Raw genomic sequence first — 22,627 nt, forward strand, 5'->3', positions numbered from 1 at the left:
GTTGGATATGCTCTTCCATTAGCCAGTCCAATGCAGGCCGATACCGACCAAAACAAAATGCAGGCTGATGAAAATGCTATGTACTTAAAATGGAGGGGACCTTATTTGAGCAAATTGGCTATACATGGCTCCATCAAACCTTAAATAAGTTTGGACTTGTGCTACATATGCCATTGTCATCCACTAGTGGGAGATATATATAGTCTTTGTTACAACTTACACGCATTTATGGTCCATATATGACACCCTCATCTCCTCATAGGACGACTCAAATTCCCTGACTTTGTCCTAAAAATATCTGAAGGCCAATTATGGCTTTCCTAGGTTGGTTGGGTTGGGATTTTATAAATGAATATACAATTGAATTTACAAGGAAAAAGACAAACTGAAAGCCAAACAAACAAGTGGGCCATGATTCACTTTCTTAACCAATCTGCTTTTGTTGGGAATATCTATTACTAAACATGAACCCAATACAACTATTTGTGCAACTTAAATACCAAATACCTCCACATTTCCCCTAATACAACTATTTGTGGCACATAAATACCAAATACCTCAATATTCCCCTTAATTTAGCCATGCAGAATGTAGAACACCAGCGAATCGGGGCACGGTCAAGTACTCTGCCCTTAGCTGTCGAAAGCACAGTGCTCTTTTGACTGATTTTGGAGCTGTTGGCGATGGCAAAACGTCCAACACAAAGGCCTTCAAGGCGGCCATTGATCATCTAAGCCAGTGTGCATCTGACGGGGGAGCACAGCTTATCGTGCCACCGGGGAAGTGGCTCACCGGGAGCTTCAACCTTACCAGCCATTTCACCCTTTTCCTCCACAAGGATGCTGTTATTCTTGCAACTCAGGTTTATTTCTCTTGCCTTTTTTGGTCGAATATATTTCCTTAATTTCTTGAATATTTTAGACTTGATTGATTGTAGTTACCTTATACCATAGAATTAGCTTAATTGATTGTTTTTTGAAACTCAGGTTTAATTTTTGTACATATTTTATTACCATTTACCATATAATTAGCATATTTGATTTAGTAATCTACAACATCTCCGACCTAGTAATTTCAGAAAAAGAAACACCGATTTAGTAATCTACAAACATAGGAAAAACAGTAACTTTCTCACCATGTTTTGTATGCATGCAGAAAGTCAACTCGTTGAGTTTTATTTATTTATTTTACCATTTAGGAATAGCTTTTGCTCCTATCACCCAAATCTTTTTCATGTAAATTTATCAATTGGTCACCACCTTTACCATTAATGACCATTTTGCATGACCAAATTTACAGGAAGAGTCAGAGTGGCCTCTTGTTCCAGTTCTGCCTTCATACGGGAGAGGCAGAGATGCCCCTGGTGGAAGGTTTAGCAGTCTCATTTTTGGAACAAACCTCACCGATGTCGTAATTACCGGTAATTAATCACATATCAGACTCAATTATTTTAAATTTACTGTGATTTTGGGTCCATTATGTTAATGACAAAATTGGTATTGTGTTTTAGGTAACAACGGCACCATCGATGGGCAAGGTGCTTCTTGGTGGAAAAAGTTCAAAGCAGGTCTATTGAATGAAACCCGACCCTACATGATTGAGATCATGTACTCTAATCAAATCCAAATATCTAATCTTACTTTGGTCAATTCTCCCTCGTGGTTTGTCCACCCCATATATAGCAGGTAGATTTGACCATTTATCTATCCTGATCGATTTTCTATCCTAGTTAGGGTTCGTTCGTGAATGCTTTTGTGAAAAGCACTGGTTTATAAGGGGTTTTTAAAAAATATTTTATTTATTTATAAAAGCACTAGCATGAAACTGATCTGATATGTATACATTCTGGTTTGAATTTGCAGCAATATAACAATCCAAGGGCTCACTATCCTTGCACCAATTGACTCTCCTAACACAGATGGCATAGACCCAGGTTGGTTAATTTGCTTCCACTTTGTTCTGGCTCCTTGGTCATATTTGAACGTAGTTAATATGTGCGCCTATTTTTGTTCCGTTTTCAGATTCATGCTCACAAACTAGAATTGAAGACTGCTTCATAGTCTCTGGGGATGACTGCATTGCAGTAAAGAGTGGATGGGATCAATACGGGATCAAAGTCGGGATCCCGCAGAGCACCTTGTGATCAGAAGACTTACCTGCATTTCACCAGACAGTGCTACCATTGCTCTAGGCAGTGAGATGTCCGGTGGAATTCGCGACGTTCGCGCTGAGGACATCACAGCCCTTAGTACTCAATCCGGTGTGAGGATCAAAACTGCCCCGGAAGAGGAGCTTATGTCAAAGACATATTTGTGAGAAGAATGACCCTCAAGACTATGAAGTATGTTTTCTGGATGACTGGCTCTTATAGGTCTCACCCGGACCCTAGCTTTGATCCCAAGGCATTGCCTTTGATCCAGAACATCAACTACAAACAGGTTGAGGCTGAGAATGTTACTTACTCTGCAAGGCTGGATGGAATTCCTAATGATCCTTTCAAGGGAATTTGCATTTCTAATGTGACTATCACATTGACTGAGAAGCCCAAGAAATTACAATGGAACTGTACCGATATTGCGGGAGTTACAAGCAACGTGACTCCAAAGGCATGCGATTTGTTGCCGGAGAAGAAAGAAGTCGTCGATTGTCCTTTCCCGGAAGATAGGTTGGCGATTGAAGATGTTAAGTTAGTGACATGTTCTGCCAGTCTCCCCTTCTTCTGAGAGTCATGTATTATATGGGAATTTCGATGCTCAAATAAGGTAGCATCCTATGTTTCAAATATATAGGAGTCTGAACGACAAATTGACAATAAAATTATAATAGCTTTCCAAGATTTCCTTCTTTTTTTTTTCCTTTTTATAGACTATCCATTTGATCACCAAATAATAAATTGATAATGAAAATCTGAAAGAATGGACCTCCAAAACAATCTCAACTGCATTAATGAACTTACAGGGAAAGCTTCTGTGGAGAATCTCAACTTCGGCCATAGTTTTCCGGTCACTGCATTAATGAATAATTTCAACTGCATGTAGAAACAACTATGACCGCAACAATCTCAACTGCATTAATAAATAATTTCTGGTCACTGCCAAAACATATGTGTTGGAGAATATGAGTATACATTGGAAACTAAATAAATTACAACTTATAATAAGTAGTTTAACTCCTAATAGAACCGAGGTCTTTTGTGATAAAACCCACACCTAGAACAAGAGAATACCACAACCCTAACAAACACATGACACTTATCATCAGATGAAGCACCTAGACAGAAACACAATTCTTAGACGCTCCCAATAATTACAATTGGATGCACATTGAGTTCCATCCATAACCATAACCCAGTTCTTGAATTATTTCAATCAATTATATGATTTCATAGAAAGCCAACTGTTGGAGCTTACAAAAATACGGTTTTTTTGTCACTATCCCATGCAATGTCATTTAGAACATCAATACCCTGTTTAAGATATTAAAATTGATAATAAGTAAATTATTAGTTTGAGATGTATGATTTCAAGAAGAATGAATATGTGCATATGCAAAGTGTCTTCAAGAAAATACCGCCTAGCCTTTCAAGGAACCCATACAAATCAACTACTCCCCCTTAGTTGATTCCATTCTCGATTTTGAGGGTATTCAGTTACGGATTTTAAGGTGGAACCCATATAATTGTTTATTTCTTATGTGTTAGTAAGTGCAGGGAAGTCGAAAATTGGAATTATTTTAATACCCTTGTGTTAGTAAACACATGATAAACAAGAATTGGAATCAATCCAATATCCATTCATAACAAGTAAACATGCCATAAAAAGAAAATACTGATGAAAATGCTATGTACTTAAAATGGAGGGACCTGATTTCAGCAAATTAGCTATAGATTGCTTCATCAAAGCTTAATAAGTTTGAACTTCTGCTGCATATGCCATTGCCATCCACTAGTGGGAGCAATATATAGCCTTTGTTACAACTTACAAGCATCTTTTTGGGTGAATTGAGGAAGGAATAAAGTTCCCTAACCTTGTCCTAAAAAAATCTGAAGGCCAATCCTGGCTTTCCTAGGTTGGTTGGGTTGGGATTTTATGGATCAGCATACAATTGAATTTTGGAGTAAAAAGACAAATTGAAGGCCACACAAACAAATGGGCCATGGTTCACTTTCTTGCCCATGGTTAGAATGGGCTGGGTCTGACTTTTTCTGGGCTAACTCAATTCTAGTAGTTTATCATAGATTCAACTTCTTACCCGCATTTCATAAAATCTGTCCATTCAATTAATCCAATACTTGCGAATATGCCACATCGGCTACAATAAGTTTGTTTTCTTTTTTTAAAAACTAACACTGTTAGTCCCTTTGACAGAAAAAACAAACAACAATCCCTTTGACAATAAATTCTCTAGTTTCGCCCACCGCTCTCTTGATTCTACCTCTGTGTATTTGTAATATGATCTTCTTTTTTTGGGACTTTTGGCTTCTTCTTCTACTTTAGTGTGGAGCTTCAGCTTACAATATGAGGCAACCAAGACGTAGTAGACTCATAATTGGTTCTGTTTTTCAGAAAACTATGACAAGGAATTTCCTATGCTAGGAGGCAATACAACCAACTGTTTTGAAAAGCAAGTATGCTCTCCTAGTCCACCCCTCCTCCCAAGTTCAGGTGTCGTACTACCAAGCCCATTCATCAATCAGAATCGCAATTAATTAGGTATTTTTCTTATTAATTTCAGATGATAACTACAGCTTGCAATAACAATCAATTGAAATAGTGTATTTGGAATTTAAAATCTATTGATTGGAGCAGATTTCCAATAGTTATCGATTGAAGAAGCCAAAATAAAAAAGTAAAAATCATATTACAAAGACACAAGAGGAAGAACAAAGAGAACGGTAGGCGAGACTAGACTCGAGATGGAGATGGAGGGATTTCTTTTTTTTCTTTTTTTTGTCAAAGGGACTAACATCTAACAGTGTTAGTTTTCTTAAAAAGGAAACAAACTTATTATAGCCGATGTGACATATCCGCACGCATTGTATTAGTAGAATGGTCTAGATTTTATAAAATACGCGTAAATGCACCATTTCTAAATACAAAGGCTCAGGATCCGTATATATCACACTAAAAGTATAAGAACTTCCATTTTTATGTAATAATGCACTAGGCGTTTCCACAATCATTCCCAATTTGGTTTTTAATTTTTTGGGATTAAATACACGTAATTCTAACATGTGCCCCATCTCTCCCACCTTGAAACTTTGTATGTAGCATTGGTAACATGTCCCACAAACGGCTGTAGGACAGTACGTTAAACCACCTAAGGCAAGGCTGTGATTTGTCTCATGCAGTGACTTTGGCGCCGTCTAATACCGGTCAACAAGGCCATTGGGTCTCTCTCTCTCTTCTCTCTCTCTCTTTCCTATCACCAGCTGCCTACTTCATACCTGGAACTTTAAAATTTATGGTGAAAGCAAAAAAAGTCATCACATCCAACGGCAGAAACAGCCAAACTTGCACATTCCTGCAGCAAAGCTTGAGGCCGCCAGCTTTGGCTTTATGCAGCTGCTAATATGATTATAAAGCTGCCCCATTGGATTTGAGTGCAGCAAATTAAGCATTGTTAATTCTGTTTGTTTCCCAAGAAAGAGAGAGAGAAATGTTGAAGAAAAAAACCTTTTTCAGCCGTCTGTTTGGGAATGCCTAGTGCCATCTAATCTCTCATGATCTGCAATTGGATTTTCTGCTGTCTTTGCCTACTTCTATCACTTCCATCTTTTCTTATAAATCCCACTTCTCTCCATACTTCTATTGCAGTGAAGCAAGCAAGTAATTGCAGAGAGACAGAGAGAGATAAAAATACCACCATGGTTTTGTTAGCTTCAGATCCATTACTTTAGATGTAAGGCAAGTATGTTTAGCTACCAATTTCTTTCCTTCTTTTTTCCTTTTCCCTTCTTTTTTTGTTGGGTTTTGGCTTGGAAAAATGGGTTGGATTTTAATTCATAGAGTAATTGCTGTGCAGGCCTATTTATGAAGGTTGAGGATGAAGTTCATCCACCAGTCAATTGGGGTATGATGTGCCTGGCTCCCTGGATGCCATCTAAGCAACTAGTCAATCAGAATGTTGACTTTTCTTAGTTGGCATCAGGGGAGTCATGCATGTCAAGCAATTAGACTGACCGTCCGATCAACCCTCATCATGATGATGTTATGTGAAGTCTGATCCTCTCTCATTTCCTTGAAACCTCTCATTTGAAGTTTTCTGGTTTGAAATCTTTGATTTTTTTCAATCTTTTCTTTCTGGGCCAACCCTCCGTTTTCTTGTTTTCTAGCCAAGGGTTCAAGTTGGCAAAAACACAACACAGGAGGCACAACACAACACAAACAACAAAGTTCAAGAGAAAGTCACACAAATTGAAGAATGGAATGTAAATCTGCAGAAAAATTGCAGACTCTGAATTTTTGCCAACTTCCTCTATATAGGTTTTTATTTTTTTATTTTTAAAGAGAACTTCCTCTATATATATATATATATATATATATATATATTCATAAATAATAGTGCTCTGCCTAGCTTTATGTACAGCTAATAATTACATAATAGAGCAACCAGGTTCTTCGTATGGTGGATAGGGAGGGCAAAGGAATTGAGGAGGGCAGGGCATGACATACTGGAACATTGCCTCTGGTTCTTTCTTCTTCTCTTCCACCTTCTTTTCCTCCTTTTTTTCCTCCACAGACACACTAACCACCTCAGCATGCTTCAAGCTTTTTCTGAGCAGATATGTGAGCAGAGCCACATCAACTCCATCCCCTGTCACTTCTATTAGGCCCTTGTCCTGCTGCAAACTTGCTGAATTCACCCCTGTATATCATATGTACATATACGTCAGTACAAAACAGATGGGATTAAAAATTGATCTTTGATTATTTGTGGAGATATATTTAATTATTGGGTTTAAATTAATTTCTGTGTTTTGATTCAGAATGTTGTAAAAAAGATAGAGTTTTGGCTAATTACCATCAACCCCAACTGCAGTCTTCATAGCTTTGGCTCTGGACTTCTCATCATGCACAGCAGACAACTTGATCACCATCTTTTGCTGCAAAAAAAACCAAAACAACTTTCAATTAGCATAAACCCAAGTCTTGAATTTCTTCCTCTGTTTCCCACAATGCATATATCTTTTGCATGGACCTCAGTTTCACACATACCTTCATGATCCCTGGTTCTTAATTGATGAAGATTGTGATGATGAGCCAAAGATCTCTCAAGCTACTGGCTCTTTTGGGTTGAGAGAGAGAGAGAGAGAGAGAGAGAGAGAGAGATTGGGAGATGGTGTGTCCTATTATATTGTGGAAAATTGGTGAAGAAGAATGTGAGAAGGGATTTGGTATTTATAGAGAGGCCTCTTGGATGGAGTCTTTGTTGAGGCAAGCCAAGCCAAAGTGCTTTGCTGATGAGAAATGAGAACCACTTAGGTAACTTCCTATTGGCCACCTCATTGTGAAATTGGCTATATATCCTATATGATTTGTATTTGTTTTACATGTAAGTGTAGATTGTAACATTTGATGTTTTTTACTTCTCTTTTTTATGAAAAGTAATTTGTCTTTCACTTTAGGATGTATGCAACAACAAATTATGATCTCACAAAAAGGTTAAATGGCATTCAAGTTATTATATGGATCTTTCTGTGAAGTTTAATCACCCAATGAAGGACTTGACCTTGTCAATGAATATGACTTGTTCTAACAATCCATGTGCTGCATGCAAAATTCCATTAATGAGTTGATAGATGGAATTATCTATTAAAAGCAATCTGTTACACATCACTTTTCTCTCACTTAAGTCATGCCCATGAACTGGGGCAGGTCAATCAACTTTTCTTGCACAAACAAACCTTCTGCAAGAAAAATACATAATTGTCATATAAAAACAAGTTTATTTCGTCATCACTCCCTGCATGGTGGTGGAAGAAGACTCATTGACCCTAAAAAAGAAAAAGAAAATGGTGGTGGAAGAAGACTCATTGACCCTAAAAAAGAAAAAGAAAAAAAGACTCGGTTTTGTTTGTAACTGTAATTTGTAGCATCTATATCCTAAAAGTCATAAATGAAACAAAACCAATCAATGGATAGACTTCTGATTTTTAATTCCGCGTGATGGGCTGACAAAATACTACCACTAATTTAATTATATGCTAGTACTGAAAATGAATGAAAACCAACTCAATAAAATTGTTTAGATTTTTTTTTTCTCAATAAATAGTTAGATTAATAATTGTTAGTACCATATTTCTTAATTCCATGTTGAACATCATTTATAATTTAGATCAATATATAACTCATATAGGGGGATGGGAGAGGGCTTTTCGAAGGGTAGGTTCTCTCTTGTTCGGGATCGAGAGTGGACGTTTGCATCATGTGATCTTCACTAGGAGTTATTCTTGTCTAATTCTTTACTTTCATTCGGAAAAAAAATAAAATATATGAGATTTGATTCCATTTCGTGGATTATAATAAATATGACTCAATTATAATTTAGATGGAGAAGTGTAACGGTTGATGTTGAAGGTCAAATTGATTCATGGACCAGTATGAGTAATGCATTCACACTCATTCTCTACCAAAACCTAAGAAGTAAGGGGTCAACAATTACTGCTAAGTACTAACAAAGACTTCAGAATAAAGTTGCATTTTTCTAATAGGATGAATTTATTGGCATCGACAAATTCTCTCTCGGTCATGCATAAAAAATTGCATACGCTAGAATGATATAACTTATGTGTCTATAACATTTCATCACTTGACGTGACATATAATGTATTTCTTGATATAAACACGTAAGTGAGTTACATCAAGCCAATATAACATATAATGTATCTCCTAATGTAAACACCTGAGTGAGTTATATCAAGCCAATATATGCAAGTTTTTTCCTAATTTCGTAAGCAATTTTTAGCTGTCGAAATATAATTTTTGGGTTTTTCATAAAAATAAAACTAACCGTGAACGTAACGTGTGGATTGTAGGTACTAGGTATGGGGTCAACCCAAAAATGAAGTGATGTAATTAAACGTCGTGATTGGATGACAATACACATTGATGTTCATATGATCAAATTAAAGCAAAGCAGTAGGACGAGTGGACCCTTTTTTGAGTGCATGAAAATTTGATTTTGTCTATTTGTTTTACGGAGAGGAGCTATTCACAGATACAAAAATACCTTCTTCTCAAAAAGTGCTAAACGTGTCGCTTGAAAGTTTCTCTTCTCCTCACGACCTCTTTTTAAAATTTAAAATTTTATTTATTTATAAAAGCGATAGCATTTTATTGATAAGAACAAATTTACGCATGCAACACCAAATTTATGTTTTTTTTTTCATTTATGAAAAGTCATTTGTGTTTCACTTTCACATACATAATCTCATTTTCTCTTTGTAATTTTATTTCGTGTTCTTACATAAAACCAAAAACAGACAAGGAAAATAAAATGAAATTTCCAATTGGTTCTTTCACCCAGCATTATCAAATGTGCAATAGTCCTAGTCCTAGTCCAACATGTGCAGAATTGGAAAATGGAAAATTAAAGAAAGTTGATTGGAAATGGTTTAGGTCTAACATATTCTTTGGGGATTAATTCAAAATTGGAAAATTAAAGATTACACGATTAAGTCAATAGTCCTAGCTAGTCCAACATGTGCAAAATTTGGTGGAAGAAGCTTCTATATCCTAAAAGTCTCTCTCATTTGTGCATTACAAAACCAACCAATCCTAAAATTCTATATCCTGAAAATGAATGAAAACCAACTCAATACAAATTGTTCATATTTTTTCTTTTCCATCGGTTAGTTAGTTAGATCAATAATTGTTTTGCTAGTACCATATTTCTTAATCAATTAACCAAATAAAAAATTTAAAAAATCTTAATCACATGTGAAACATCATTTATGATTTAGATTAGATTAAGAATTAGTAAATATAGCTCGTTTATAAGTTGATACAATCTCTGTGTCTACAACACATCATCCCGTGACGTAACGTGTAATGTTAACTTCTATATCCACATCACTCATCGTCGCATGAATGCTATAGACATCATGGGTCATGAACATTTCTTTAGTTGGACGACAACCTTTCCGAAAGCCAAGGGGTGCCGCGAAGTTAGACTTATTAAAGGGCTAAAATTTATGACTAAAATTTATATCCAACATGAACCAGTCCTTGGGTTAATATGCAAACTAAAACATACGTTCTAACAACGTCGCACTATTTGTTCTATTATTATGATTACGATGGCTTAATGGAACTTATGTAATCAAGTCAACTTATGGTCATGCATCTACGGAGTTCCGTACACTTTTTATTCTTGTATTTCTTTTGTATTAAAAAAATAAATGAACGTTATTAATTGATTGAGTAAAATAAATTGTTTATAAGCAACTAATGACATGATTACTTGCTTAGAATAGGAGAATTAGGGAGTGCGCAATATAATGAATGAGTATGATAATGAGTAGTAGTTGTTGGTTCGATTTTTGTAAGAGCACGTATGAGATAAACTACTTCACTTAAACAATCTAATTTCTATTACCATATATGGTTTAGAGACACTCTAGTCATTTTCACTTTGAGGTTAGAGGAAGCTACTATTCTTCCTCTCCTCTTCCCTTCTCTCTTCCTCCCTTCTCCCCTTTTCCCCAATTTTCAGAGACCAAAGGTTTCCCCTATTTGTCTTATTAAAATAAATAAATTACCACAGTACATCCGCACGGCTATACTATTCTTAAACAAAATAAAAACATACAGAAGTATAGCCGCCCGGCTATAAATAAAATAAAGTCCCTCCTAGTGTTTAAGCGCCCACGCGTCAAAATCAGTATAGCTGGCGGCTATACAATTTTTTAATTAAAAAAAAGACCGAAGTATAGTTGCCTGTATATACCTTTTTATATCTTTAAAAAAAAAAACCACTAGAGTATAGCCACGCGGCTATAGTATTTATAAATTAAATAAAATAAAGTCCCTCCTAGCGTTTAGGAGTTGAAGTGTCAAAAGCATTATAGCCGTCAGCTATACTATTTTTTAATTAAAAAAAAAGACGGAAGTATAGCTGTGCAGCTATCCCTTTTTTTATAAAGAAAAAACAATAACCGAGTATAGGCTATACTATTTATTATAGACTCCGTATAACGACTATACCGAAAGTATAGCTGCGCGGCTATATAATTTTTAGTAAGTAAAAAAGTATACTGGTATAGCCGCACGGCTATACTATTTAAAAAAAGACCGAAGTATAGCTACGCGGCTATACGTTTTTTAAAATAAAAAAATTACTTGAGTATAGATAAAAGTCCCTCCTAGCATTTGCAGTATAGCCGCACGGCTATACTATTTTTAAATTTAAAAAGACCAATGTACAGCCGCGTAGCGATACTATTTTTGAATTAAAAAAATACCAAAGTACAACTGAAAAGTTTGGCCACTATATAATATATTTTTAAATTTTCTAAATTTTTTTAAATATGTATTATTTTAATTCAAAAATATATGAAAATTATGCGCATAATACATGAATTTTTTTGTGTATTATTGAAAATTTTGTAAAAAAAACATGTATGTACGTGTACAATACGAGTATTGTATGTTTGCTTTTGAAAAAAGATGTATTTTACCGAATCTTTGAGACGCGTATAGAAAACATGTGTATTATTAAAAATTAACGTATGTACGTATATAATACGAGTATTAAACGTGAAAATGCTAAATTCTTTATTTGGGAAATAACTCTGAAAAAGTAAAAATTCAAAAGGGACAATAGAGACTAAACTTTTTTTTGGATCTTTCCATTAAAAGGGGTGATAACATACTAAACTCACACATACTACATATATGCTAATATTCGAACCTAGACCTTTTTTGGGAGAGTATTTTCATCTAACTACTACACTGTTTGCAAAAATCCAACCTTTTTAAGTCTTAATAAAAGGTTTACCAGTGGAAATACATTTGTCTTTTGACTCAGTTGTCCATAACCTTTCTTTATCATGCAATATGGACCAACTTTTTGGACCCAACAATAACCTTTGTAGAGCACATTATTATTATTATAATGTTCGGCCAATTATTTATTTTTTTAACTATTATTAGAATGGAAAAAATGTTAAATGATACCCAAGTATTGGATGACTGAAGTCAATATCAGATGATGTAATTAATTAAAGCATAGAAATTATATGAAAATCAACCATAAATGCGGACATTCAGTCTCCTAAGCCAGATTGAATGAATAATCATATGAAAAACATCAAATCTCTTGGGGGGACTGTTCACCACAAAATGCCTTTGCACTTGGTTCACTCTTTTCTGCATTCTTCTATATTGCTCTTCAGGGATCCCCATTAAGATTTCTTTAAGCTGTGGAATTTCGGTTACCGAAACTTGAACAGAGAAAGACTCCCAATTGAGCACATCACTGAAAGGCAGAACATAGTGCTGTGATATCAAAACTGGAACACACTCTGCATATATTGCCTCTGCAATTCGTGGACTTGCAACTTCATGGCCACTTGGGCAAATGCAGTACTTGCTTTTCTTCAGCATGTCATGGTATGAAACCCCTTCGGGGAGTGTTTCGTAGACCAGTAAATCTTTGTCCTTCTCTTTCCAATGTTGGAAAAGTAATGGCCTAATTCGACCGTGCATGCGTCCTGCAAAGAACGCTAGGGTTGTACGTTCGGAGGGAGACAAGCCACCAACTAGACCGGTTATGTCACCTGTTTCCAGATTGATTTCAGGAAATGATGCATCTTTCTTAGGGTTGAAGTGCTCAGAAGTATTTGCATTGCATAGTACGCGGATGGCAACAAAGTATAGTTGTTTAACATACCATGTTGCCCTTGGCCCCTATACAAAAGCAAATAATAGCATACTAATTACTCTATCGTGAATTTGAACCATTGATCATGCTGATTTTTGTTTCAATATGCGATCCGGATTAACAATCTAGCAAAAATATAAGTTAGAAGTACTAGTTAGTAAGAAATTTACCCAATCATGGCAAGAAAGCATGACATGATCAGCTCCAAGGCTTCTGTTCCAAAATGGATACTTATTCGATACGACACGAACATAATCAACCACGGTGCGCTCTAGAACAGCTTTGTCACGAATAATTGGATGAAACAGGTACTCAATGATCATCACAACACTGAATGGAAGAAAATAGACATGAGCCTTGTCAGGGTCCAGAGTCCGGAACTTGGTATCAGTTTCCATGAAGCTAAGGAAGAGCCCCTCCATAGAGTATATGTTCTTGCAAGGGCCATTGTGAAATATAGGCGGTTCTCCCTCTTCGTAGACATATATCTTAAACAGGCTTTCCATTAAGAGGTGACTCCTACATAGTCGAAACAAATTAAGACAGAACTGAAGAGCAAGGCAATTTAATTGCTAGGATTTATTGAAAGATTCAAAGGTTCTTGTTGTGAGCATTGAGTACCGGTGAAAGGCGTAAGCATTCCTGTATATATCGCCTTGTGGAACATAATCTGCGTCTTCAAGAGCTGTATGGTTGAATTTTGATGTTGCTTCCCTTATCAATGCTCTGGCAGTAGCTAGACCAGCTTCAAGTTTCTCCAGGTTTACATCTCCCTTCTGCTTATCTGTTTTCGAAACAGAATTACCAATGTAGCTCCTTTCAAGATGAGGCAATGCCTTCTGCCTTCTTGCTGCATCCTACAAGTTTAAATTGGTCAAATTTGGTTAAACAGGTCTGCAACAAAATGACATTCTGCAGAAAATAAAAACCAACAGATAAAATTACCAAACTTGAATTAGTAGAATACCATGTGTGATGAAATGTGGTTGAATGTGAATGCAGAATCAGATTTCCTATCTACACTGGTACTCAACCATGGAAATGGAGACGGCGAAAAATCAAACCAAGATGGTCCTTTTGAACCCTTTATCAGAACCATATAAACCATAGCAATGGAAGCCATAGCAAACACAACTGCATTTGGATATCTTCTGTAAACCTGCTTCATCTCTCCTTCCTCCTCTCACTTTCTCTATCACACACACACAAGCACACTCTGTCTTTTAGAACATATAATGCTGTAAAATACCTATGACGTACATGTATTGTTGTAAATTGTCAACAAGTTTTTTCCTTATCAATTTTGTCACTTGATATATAATTTGATCTCTCATGCATGTGGGGATCATCAATGGGTGATTTACCTAATTAATGGTACTTCAATTGAGAGGTAATATTAAATAAAAGAATACAATATATCTAAATATTCAAGAAAAAATGTTGGGACTCTCACAACAGCAGCATCTGGTATCTTCTAACAACTGGTAACCGACATGGAATTTATGGAATGTACAAATGAAGAAAGCAAAACCTAGTAAGATTTAATACATGATTTAGTCATCTGGTGTCATGTAACCATTGAAACTATGGTCTCAAAACCGTACTCTCTAGACGAGAGTTGTATTTGCTTTTACAGAAGTCATGATACAGCAGACCTCTATTAGCCTAAGGAGATAAGTGTCATGTAAATGCCTGAGGCTTATCAGCCATTAAGTAAGTTTTTGCTATTTGCTATTGGTCTTGTTGATTCTTCAAACACAAGATAATCAGATTTTGAGATGCTCAAGACCACTGTCTTTTGCATCAACAACAAAGTATCTAATATAATATCACCTTTATGAAAACTAGACAACACAAACCACCGTCCAAGCAAGGGCAACTCTTTAAAATTACATTTTCAAATATTTTTAAGCACCAGAATCTATTAGAAACCGGGCTTTGCTATCGTCGGTGCTGGATCTCGCGCTAATCAATAGTTTACAGTCATCCACATACGTGTGGATCGGCGATGATATTTAGCAAAATGCATATAAATAACCAACTATAACATGAAAGGATACAATATATGCCTTTTTACTTCAAATTAATGCTCGCATACTTCATGCATGCCTATTACTTCAAATGCATACTATTTAAAGCATCTGATATATCACCACTTAGAGTGCTAGTTGTTTGGTTGCAAGCAGGCTTTAATTCATGAGAAGTTTCATGTTTCAGAGAAAATTTGAAGGTGTAGCATTCACTGAGTGGAAACTTTTTGTTGCTCTGGATGCCTCCTCCTCTCTTGTTGTGGTAGCCAGGGTAGGTCGACTTCTCAAACCACACTTTCTCTTTCAGAACCAGGCCGGCCTTCTCTGCAAGCTCCGTCAACTTCCATTGATCGTAGGGGTAGTCATCCCTGTGTGAAACATGAACTTCCCCACCTTTGCTGAGCATCCCACGGGCACTTTTGAAGAAAGCTTTCAACAAATCCCTGTGCATTCTAATTCAATAGAACCCCCCAAAATTGATCACTAAAGAGCAGAGTAATTAAGTAACTAACCTCGTTTAGTGGCTCGGTCTGGATACTAACGTACTAATCGCTATTTAGCAAACTTATAAATGTTGGGACTCACTTATTAAATTGGGACAACATACCAACATATTGTATATTAGAAGTCCCATTAGAGTGACAAAGCTCATAAGCACTAGCTTGGACTCAATTCCAATCCAGTACAAACCGAACCACCAAACCAAGATATCTATGTGTATAATACATATATAGCATATGAAAAATAAATAAAGAGCTTAAACGAAGCCGCCATTGGATTAAACAAAATTGATTAACCATGCAATATATATGACAAGATAATTGGAAATGAAAGCTTCGGTTAAATGAAAACAATTATGACAAATTTGATCAACTTGGTCACTTACTGTATGAGCTCATCGTCTCTTTCGCATAGCCAAGAGTAATGGCCCGCATGAGGAAAGTTGAAGATGATAACATCAAACTTCATGCACATAAGGGTGGGATGCTGGTGCATTTCATGCACATCAACTTCATATAACACCAAGCATCCTCTTCTCTCCAACTCTTCCAAATGTGCCTCACTGCTCCAATGTTCCATCCATAGAGTATCTGAAATTCAAATTCTTTTTATTTTTATGTTGATCAAATTAATTAGCTAATGTGAAACAAAAGAAGAAAATTAAAAACAGGGTATATCTGAAAAATGTACCTTCAGATTCAAGAGTGGTAGCCACCATGTTAGCGGCAGAGCGAAAAGCTTGAGCCAAACAAGCAGAAAATGAGAAGTCCCCCTCACCAACCAACAATATCTTTTGAGAGCTAGAGTAGTGTCCTATTTGTCTGTTTTTTTCACCCATTATTGATTTAAACTCAAGTTTAGGGTTATATTATTTCTCTTGGAATGACTTATTTCACTTTATATAATAGCACTGAGAAAGCTAAAGTGACTGTGCTTAAATGAAGGCTTTCAATACAGATGGTAGTTTCCAACAAAATAAATAAAGAGAGAAGATGAAAAGTATCTTGTGATGAAGAGTAGTGCAGGAGGAGGGAGACAGGAAGATGAAAAGTTTTGAGGATATTGTGTTTTAATAAAAAAACTGAAGGATTTTTTTTTTCGAAAAACTAGAGTGGCGATTCTGAGGTAAGGGGAGGCGGAGCGGATGGGTATGGGTAAAATTTTAAATCTTTAACTTCTACTGATTTAATCTTATTTTTTACGGTTTCTAATTTTAAATAAGATGAATTGAAGAGCGAGAGAAAATATGAGGATTATGAAAGGAAAGAATTTGGCTCCTTAAAACGGAGGAGCTCCTCCTTACAACAAATGTTGTTTTGACACTAATCAAATTCTTTTAATAAAAAATTCCTTCTTTGTTGAAACTTTTTGAATGTTGCTTGAATTTGACAAGTGTCAAAACTCCATTGGTTTTAATAAAGAGCTCTTCCTCAATTTTAAATAAACAAGCCAATATCAAAATAAAACTCGGGTATAAATTCAAGATCATATTGTCATGACTAACACAATCAAGTAGCAATTTACATGCATTAACATCAAAATAGGTGGATTTTTATAGGCCCACATCTTGCATACTTCATATGGCTTGGTATCAAATCTTTTACAAAGCCATATGCACAAAACCAAAAATATTCAAACTAACAAAAGTAATCACATCTTGCATATCTGATCGATGATCCTCTCCATAGGCCTAATGCATCACCACTACCTTCTGCTTCAAAAGGACACTACTACTACCAAACACTTCACATAATCATTTAATAGTCGTCGCTGCAAACAGACATTTCATCACAAGTGTAGTCATACTCATATTGTTGCAGAGCAAATTTGAAGGTGAAACAATTTCTGAGACGAAACGTTTTGTTGCTCTTGATGTCACCCCCTCTCTTGTTCTGGTAACCCGGGTAGTCCGATTTTTTGAACCACACTTTATCCATCAAAACCAGGCCTGCTTCCTCTGCAAGTTCCTCCACATTCCATCTGTTATACGGGTAGTCATCTCTGGTTGCAACATGAACTTCCCCGCCTTCCCTCAGCATCCCACGGGCATTTTCGAAGAAGGCTTTCAACAAGTTCTTGTGCATTCTGCTTCCATTCAACACCCAAATCAATTAGCCCTCAAGGTAGGGAAACTAAGTAACTAATTAAGAATACTATATGGTAGCAAATAATTATGTAACTAATTATAGGCCTGCGGCTTCACCACTGCATTGAATAACATTGATTAGCCATGAAACACTTGATAAGACAATTGGGAAAATATAGCATCCTTGGATATGATACCAATCAAATAAAATTCTCCACCTCTTCTTCAATAAAATGTCAAATTCTCCACCAGTTCATACATAACAATGAATTCATCACTGGTTTTGTTGATAGATCTGGATGATGATGATGATTTTCCAAAAGAATATAAAAGAGGGACTAGTGTAGTAGAAAAATGTTGAGCATTCATAATCATTAATTATTGGAAAGGGTAATTAAGAAACTTAAGCTGCACGAATCTCATACAAATACAATCCAATCAAAACAAACTGTTAGGGTTGACACCTGTGTACAACAGACTACTATTTATTTGTTCTAGTTAATTAATTTAGGGTCACTTACTGAATGAGCTGAGGGTTTCTTTCACGTAGCCAGGGGAAATGGCCTGCATGAGGAAAGTTGAAGATGATGACATCAAATTTCCTCCATTGCAGAGCGGGATGGAGGTCCATCTCATACACATCAACATCATGCAACACCAAGCACCCTCTCCTCTTCAACTCACTCAAGTGTGACAAACAGCTCCTATGTTTGGCCCTTAAAGAACCTAAAAATTGAATCTTTCATCAAATTAATCACTGAAAAACAAAAAATAAAGAAACCCCAAAAATGGTTGCACCAAAAAACAGGGGTAGCGCTGAAAATGAACAAAGATTATTGGTCACATCTTAAAGAGTACCCATGAACATAAAAGTTGTGTTTTTGAAAAATGTACCTTGAGATTCGAGAGAAGTTGCTACCATGTTGCAAGCAGAGCCAAAGGTTCGAGCTAAACAAGCAGAGAATGAAAAGTCTCCTTCACCAACCAGCAATATCTCTTGTGCGCTACTGTAGTGTTCAATCCATCTCTCCCTACCACTACCCATTTCTGATTCTGATGAAAGATTTCTGCTCAAACGTGCTCACATGAGATGAGACCCCAAAGCTCTCTCTCACAAGCAAAGGAAAAAAAGCTCACACCTTTAAAGAAGAGCAGCTATACATTTGAGAGGAGTCATTGTTGGGCTTTGGGTTTGTGGATGTTTCGGGCGTCTTGGGCTGCAGTTTGTTCTGGAAAAAAGGTCAAATTATGTTATGGTCATTGTTGTGTGACTCGTTTTTCACTTTAGTCCTTATTTAAAGTTAGTAGTTTCTCTCATTATAGTTTTGATATATTTGTGAGAGCAAATAATTTCACGACCACTCCAACGACGTCAAGTGGAAATGCAAATAAATATCAAACTTGTCCTAGATCACAATAATTATGTTAATTAAATTCTCATTTAATTAGCTATCAAGAAATACTGATTACATTCAATTTCCACAATCTCATCCATCTCCTTAAATAAACTGCCCTTAATAATTCTGAAGATGGCTACAAGATAATTCCCCTATTTATAGCTAAGGAATATACAAAAAAGGTAATCAATTCCAAAATCCTTATGCAGCTTTCATGAAAACACACATCTCCTTAAGATATTTTTCCTGACTTATCATCGAAAGGTACTTGGCCAACACCACACCATTATTTATCAGATTGATTGTTACTATTTTGCAGGTCATCTTCGAAGAGCAATTAAATTAGATTGAAGTTCTTCATTTAATTCATCCAGAAGGAATCTTGTTACTACACCATCAACAATTAAGTATAAAAGTTTAACATCGTCAAAACAAGACAGAGGGCGGTAAGATACTTGCAGTTCAAGTGACTAAGACATTTATCTATGCACTTGATATCCTATGTTCGATTTTCCCCTCTCTAATATTACATGTATCAAGAAAAGAAAAGAAAGAAAGAAAAAAAAAGAGTGTGCACGTATGTCGATATAATTGCAAAATGTTTTGAAGAGATAACTTAGTTCTCATATATGGTAGTTGCAAATATTGGTATGTAGAATTTCATCTATTAATTTTAGTAAAATTTTCAATTTGAGATTCATTGTTATTATTATTAATGAGACAAAGCTAACATTACATTCATAAAACTACTTCCGGGGCCAAAATGAAAATGAGTTTAACAATATTGGCTAAACATGTGATTAAACTTTAATAATTTTAATTTTATAGTAAATAACAAAAATAAAATATGTTTCTTCGCAAGGGGGTTCCCGCCAAAAGCGTGACGAGACCCTGAAAGCGGTGTCGTGTGTAGTCGTGTGTATCTTTGTCTCAACATCCCTGCAATGGACTACGTATCACGCTCTTCACAAGCCCCATCGTTCGCCACGTGCCCACCTCAGTTCCCCATTGCCGCCACGTGTCCACTCCTCACCTTCACTTTAACAGCTCTCTCTCTCTCCCTCAAGACTCGACCCTTATCATATGCTAGTCTTTATTTTTCTCTAGTCTCTCTCTCCAGTGTTCTAATTTCTATTAAAGAAATTCAATTGTTGCCCTAAATTACTTACTTGCATGGTTTCATGAAGGTTCCGGTGCATTTTGTGGCCAAGCTATGGAGGGCTTTTAGCAGTCTTAAAAGGATTCCTAACCGTGCCCTTCGTTTTCTTTTTACTCCTCATCTTGGTCTTCTTGAGGATAATTATAATTAACCATATAAGTTAATTATTGCTAATTACTCCATTATGCTATGAACAATATGTATTATTAGTGAAATATTGGTGTTGAGGCTTAAAAAATCTACGATTTAGCCCAATTAAATTCCTGGCCCAAAGCAATGCCTTATTAGAAAAGACCTGATTTGGAGCATGCAAAAGTTCGTCATTCACGCTTGAACGAGCCACGACTACATGCCATGCCAAATAAATAGTCTGTCATACTAGGAATCAAGATTAAGATTATAAAATGCATTGGCTCTATAAACCAAGCTAATTAATCTCGTCAAGCGTCATATTCCTCTTCAAAGCGATAAAATTCAAGCACGCCAATGACATGCAATGCCAAGAAAAATCATTATTATTATATATGTCCACGCTACAAATTTAAGTGGACTCAAGCCATGCAAATGCCCGAGGTTTCTGAGTGGGTTGTGGTATAGATGGTAACGAAGCTTTCATGAGGCCATTGATGGAGAAAAATGGAAGTTTTATTTCTTGAGCCCAAATATCAAGTGAGAGCCAATACTCTAGAAGAGATAGCCCAATACTTTAGGAAAAATTAGTTCATCATCTTAATAAAAATGGTCCATCACTTAAGAGGTTGGCTTATTCCCTTAATACACTAACTATCACCTTAGGAAGGCCCAAGTGGCCCAAGTGACTTAGAAAATATCCAAAAAATCTCCAGCACATGGTTTGAAATGAAACCACAATAGAAAACCAAGAGATGTTTGTACGCTCAGGCTGCTGGGAGACTCCAGCACATGGCCAAAGACAAACCCAACGCAAGCCATTAGAAAAACCAAGGGATACTTGAGCAAAACACTCTCCAAACCAGCATACATACCTATTTCTTTCCCTATTAGATCTAGCCATGGAAGATGGGAGAAAAGAAAAAAGAAAGATGGCTGAAAATTGGAGTTCCCCACTAGAACAGTTGCGGGAAAAGCCTAGAGCTCCCCAAATCTTGTTTTTGTGCAATTGGGTAGACAGAATTTCACCTAAATAGGATTAGTTCAAAGGAAAAGATAAGAAAAAGGAAGGGAAAGACTTGGCCAAATTGGATAGAAACCATTAGGGTTTCTTAGAAAGGAGGAGCTTCCAGTGGTTATAAATAAGGCACCTCCTACCTTAACAACCAACACACACATTCAGAGAGCAAACTCCATATCTCATATCTGAAATCTCTGCAATTTTGTGCCTTATTCATCCATCTCCTCCCTTTTTCTCTTATGTTAAAAAGTTCCAGAGCTTGACAGATTTTTCGTCAAGTTGCCGGAAACTACTCAACACACTCATCATACCCCCATCTTTCTCCCTCTTCAACAAACCCTCTTAGAATCCATTCCGCCTTGTCTTAAAACCCCTGTTTCTCATAAGAATTCACAACCTTCTCTCTATTTATGCTAAACTCATGATGGTTTTGCTCCCATGTCACAAACTTCTCATGCCAAGCTAAGAATCTACCTATAAGCAATTGTCTTTTTTGTTGGTAAAGATAACCAAGGTGCTTCCTAAGACTCCGCTACCCTTTCGAAGCATTCTTGGGGTCTAATCTTTGAACTCAAACACAGGGGGTAATTTTATCAATTTGCTCATTATGGCAGCCGAGCCCATTTGCAGCTGCCGGAACGAAAAAGCCCCTACAATTGGTGAGCCAAAATTTTTAAGCCCAACCCATGAATATTTGATACCATATTACTTAGGAGGACATTCACTGGTGCCATCAACAAACGACATAAGGTCCCGAATTTTCAAAAGAGGAATGATCTGAGCTAGCCATAATGGATTAGTTATAAGATCCAGTTTGATGTTGATAATGGAGGGTATAGAAGGAGGAGGTACAACATTGCTAGTTTGGGAATTGTTGGTGGCCATATGTGTAACAAGTGTGGAGAGAAAAAATAAATAAATTTAAGTCGTGAGACTGAAGGCTCTTGATACCATGTAAAACAATAGAGTGCTCAGGAATTGTTTGATGAGCTTGTTTCCATCAATACGATGGAACAACAATTTATATTATCAAAACAACAGTATCAGTTACAGAAATTACATCTTATCCCAATATAAGTGGGAGCCAAACCTATACATTTGAAATACAAACAGAAAATCATATCATATTACAATTAAGGAAGTCCACACAGACTAGGACTTCTTCTCCACACCTGTCACAGATTTTGAATTTGAACACATGGATAATATTTGTCTAACACATACGTACCAGCATGCCCACATGCGAATATAATGTGTTTATGTTAATGACTGTATGCTTATGTATGCATGTGTATATATTACATCTTCATATAGTTTTAAGCAACATAATCTATACATAAATCAATTAACGGTTCACAATTGTTTAGGGCAGGCACGTGTGATTCGATGAGGGTATTTAGCTAAATGGCAAAATGCATG

At 36.2% G+C, this 22,627-nt stretch overlaps 4 protein-coding genes and 1 pseudogene across 5 annotated transcripts; 1 reads left to right on the forward strand and 4 right to left on the reverse strand.

Annotated features, from left to right (window-relative positions):
• The first annotated feature begins 311 nt into the window (after nt 1–311).
• LOC103329117 (putative polygalacturonase) lies at nt 312–2,836 on the forward strand (annotated as a pseudogene). Its single transcript, XR_016126134.1, has 6 exons — nt 312–324; nt 588–862; nt 1,300–1,420; nt 1,511–1,685; nt 1,863–1,933; nt 2,022–2,836. The product of XR_016126134.1 is annotated as a putative polygalacturonase (transcript).
• A 3,580-nt stretch (nt 2,837–6,416) lies between these two features.
• On the reverse strand, nt 6,417–7,405 carry LOC103329115 (heavy metal-associated isoprenylated plant protein 12). Its single transcript, XM_008231544.2, has 3 exons — nt 7,218–7,405; nt 7,024–7,105; nt 6,417–6,867 (listed from the first exon to the last, which is right to left on the reverse strand). Exons 1-3 carry the CDS (start codon nt 7,221–7,223, stop codon nt 6,596–6,598), a joined length of 360 nt encoding a protein of 119 aa, XP_008229766.1. The 5' UTR covers nt 7,224–7,405; the 3' UTR covers nt 6,417–6,595.
• Nucleotides 7,406–12,248: 4,843 nt separating this feature from the next.
• On the reverse strand, nt 12,249–14,053 carry LOC103329152 (glycosyltransferase). The gene is made up of 4 exons (XM_008231582.2): nt 13,853–14,053; nt 13,507–13,742; nt 13,056–13,404; nt 12,249–12,911 (listed from the first exon to the last, which is right to left on the reverse strand). Exons 1-4 carry the CDS (start codon nt 14,051–14,053, stop codon nt 12,249–12,251), a joined length of 1,449 nt encoding a protein of 482 aa, XP_008229804.2.
• A 929-nt stretch (nt 14,054–14,982) lies between these two features.
• LOC103329151 (uncharacterized protein At4g26485-like) lies at nt 14,983–16,269 on the reverse strand. Its single transcript, XM_008231581.3, has 3 exons — nt 16,107–16,269; nt 15,802–16,006; nt 14,983–15,367 (listed from the first exon to the last, which is right to left on the reverse strand). The coding sequence occupies exons 1-3, from the start codon at nt 16,252–16,254 to the stop codon at nt 14,998–15,000; spliced, it is 723 nt and encodes a 240-aa protein (XP_008229803.3). The 5' UTR covers nt 16,255–16,269; the 3' UTR covers nt 14,983–14,997.
• Nucleotides 16,270–16,892: 623 nt separating this feature from the next.
• On the reverse strand, nt 16,893–18,623 carry LOC103329150 (uncharacterized protein At4g26485-like). The gene is made up of 3 exons (XM_008231580.2): nt 18,397–18,623; nt 18,024–18,228; nt 16,893–17,501 (listed from the first exon to the last, which is right to left on the reverse strand). Exons 1-3 carry the CDS (start codon nt 18,545–18,547, stop codon nt 17,174–17,176), a joined length of 684 nt encoding a protein of 227 aa, XP_008229802.2. The 5' UTR covers nt 18,548–18,623; the 3' UTR covers nt 16,893–17,173.
• Between the last annotated feature and the right edge of the window lie 4,004 nt (nt 18,624–22,627).

Source organism: Prunus mume, linkage group LG4 (assembly GCF_029339155.1).
Source record: "Prunus mume cultivar Tortuosa linkage group LG4, ASM2933915v1, whole genome shotgun sequence".
In the NCBI taxonomy this organism is placed as follows: domain Eukaryota; kingdom Viridiplantae; phylum Streptophyta; class Magnoliopsida; order Rosales; family Rosaceae; genus Prunus; species Prunus mume.

Coding starts and splice junctions, on each gene's coding strand:
- LOC103329115 (XM_008231544.2), bottom strand. Junction 6,868..7,023: donor GACTGCAGTTGGGGTTGATG/GTAATTAGCCAA, acceptor TATGATATACAG/GGGTGAATTCAGCAAGTTTG.
- LOC103329152 (XM_008231582.2), bottom strand. CDS start 14,053: ATGAAGCAGGTTTACAGAAGATATCCAAATGCAGTTGTGTTTGCTATG. Junction 13,405..13,506: donor AATGCTTACGCCTTTCACCG/GTACTCAATGCT, acceptor TCGACTATGTAG/GAGTCACCTCTTAATGGAAA. Junction 12,912..13,055: donor TGCTTTCTTGCCATGATTGG/GTAAATTTCTTA, acceptor GCTTTTGTATAG/GGGCCAAGGGCAACATGGTA.
- LOC103329151 (XM_008231581.3), bottom strand. CDS start 16,254: ATGGGTGAAAAAAACAGACAAATAGGACACTACTCTAGCTCTCAAAAG. Junction 16,007..16,106: donor TACCACTCTTGAATCTGAAG/GTACATTTTTCA, acceptor TTTGAATTTCAG/ATACTCTATGGATGGAACAT. Junction 15,368..15,801: donor AGAGACGATGAGCTCATACA/GTAAGTGACCAA, acceptor CTATTGAATTAG/AATGCACAGGGATTTGTTGA.
- LOC103329150 (XM_008231580.2), bottom strand. CDS start 18,547: ATGGGTAGTGGTAGGGAGAGATGGATTGAACACTACAGTAGCGCACAA. Junction 18,229..18,396: donor AACTTCTCTCGAATCTCAAG/GTACATTTTTCA, acceptor TTCAATTTTTAG/GTTCTTTAAGGGCCAAACAT. Junction 17,502..18,023: donor AGAAACCCTCAGCTCATTCA/GTAAGTGACCCT, acceptor GAATGGAAGCAG/AATGCACAAGAACTTGTTGA.